The following is a 1566-nucleotide window of genomic DNA, read 5'->3' as shown; positions in this document are numbered from 1 at the left end:
TTTTTACTAGAGACGGGGTTTCACCGTGTTGACCAGGATGGTCTCGATCTCTTGACCTCGTGATCCACCCGCCTCGGCCTCCCAAAGTGCTGGGATTACAGGCTTGAGCCACCGCGCCTGGCCCACAGCCCCTTTTTAACGGAACCACAAGGGGAGGCTGCTGCTGGGCCCAGCCCCGGGGCAGGTGGGTGGGGTGGCCTCTGCCACTTCGCTGGAATTTACTACCTTCACCTGAAATGTTTTTGCTGGTATCATGTGTAGGTGTCGTGGGCTTGTTTTTCTCCCACTGCTGAGTGAGTCATCTTGTTTTCATGTAGAAAATCCTCTGATCCCTGCTGATAGCCAGTGGGCCTGGCCCAGGTCAGGGATCCTTCAGAACTGGGGTCCTGGCTGGTGCGGCCCTGTGCCCTGTGACCCCTGCCGGCCGCGGGTGGGCCCTCCAGGGCCCCAGGCCTCTCACCACCCTGTGCCCTTCTCATATGTACTGTCTTTCTTCGGGAATCTTCCAGAAAGTGCCCACATTCCCAATGCAGCCAGTGGGCATCTTAAGAGCCACTTTGCGTGGGTGGCTTCGGAGCTTGGGTCCAGCTGCTCCTCCCCTGAGCGGAGCCGGCAGGGGCTCCTGGGTGGGACCAGCGCTGGGAGGGTAGAAAGGTGGCCGCTGACCCCATGCCCGCTGACCCGCGCCCGGCTCGCCCGCAGAGCTACATGGACCCCATGAATGAGTACAATGCCCTGAATGAGGCCAAGCAGATGATCGCGGTCGCCGACGAGAACCAGAACCAGCACCTGGAGCCCGAGGAGGTGCTGAAGTACAGTGAGTTCTTCACGGGCAGCAAGCTGGTGGACTACGCGCGCAGCGTGCACGAGGAGTTCTGACGCGGCCGCCCGGCTGCCCTTCGCCCCACCGGGGTGGCCGTCCCGTTGCCGCGTCCATGGCTGTTCCGGACCCCAGCTCCTCCCTCCCGACCCCCGACCTCGGCTGGCCCCGGTGGGTGGAAGAGCATCCGCTCCAGGCTCCTGCCGAGACGCGGCGGGGCGCGGGGCCTCAAAATCGCGCATCTCACTTCTGAGAACCTAATGTTGCTTGAGTCAGTCTGCCGAAGGCGCTGAGGGCATCGTCGCCGCATGTCCGGGCCGGGCCCCCTCGCGGGGCCGCCGCTCCGTGGGAAAGAACACAGCTCCTCCACTTCCTTGAAAACCGAACGATTAATAAAGATAGATGAAACTTGGCTGGAAATGAGTAGCCAGGAAGTGGAGGGAGGGGCGCCTGGTCTTTCCCGGGCCTGGGGTGTCAGAGCCACCCAGGCCCCCCCGCTGCTGCCAAAAAAATGCAAAGATTTGTTGTGACGAGAACCACACTGATTCACTCTAAACGCAGTTGCATTTTTTGGTCGGTTTCATTCTTTGGGTGTGAAACAAAACGCAACAAGAGCTTGGCACGTTTGTGTCACAGCTTTCCCAGCGCTGGGGGCCTGTGCCGGGTCACGGGGGAGGCTGGAGGTCGTGGCGGGTTCCACGTGGTTCTCCTGGCAGGTGGGGGTGGCGGGGGCTCTAGGAGGACGG

The 1566-nt window shown here is 61.7% G+C and overlaps 1 protein-coding gene across 2 annotated transcripts in view; it reads left to right on the top strand.

Annotated features, from left to right (window-relative positions):
- SDF4 (stromal cell derived factor 4) overlaps positions 1-1236 on the top strand; it is a 15377-nt gene extending 14141 nt beyond the window's left edge. For both annotated transcript variants that reach the window (XM_017542537.2, XM_017542536.2), the window contains one exon: positions 703-1236. In XM_017542537.2, the coding sequence (XP_017398026.1) occupies positions 703-879 (177 nt within the window). In that variant the 3' untranslated portion in view covers positions 880-1236. The remainder of the gene's footprint in view (positions 1-702) is intronic.
- Positions 1237-1566: the final 330 nt, after the last annotated feature.

The sequence above is a fragment of the Cebus imitator genome, unplaced genomic scaffold (assembly GCF_001604975.1).
Source record: "Cebus imitator isolate Cc_AM_T3 unplaced genomic scaffold, Cebus_imitator-1.0 Scaffold145, whole genome shotgun sequence".
In the NCBI taxonomy this organism is placed as follows: domain Eukaryota; kingdom Metazoa; phylum Chordata; class Mammalia; order Primates; family Cebidae; genus Cebus; species Cebus imitator.
The sequence above is the reverse complement of the archived record's forward strand: the minus strand, read 5'-3'. Positions and strand labels throughout refer to the sequence as shown.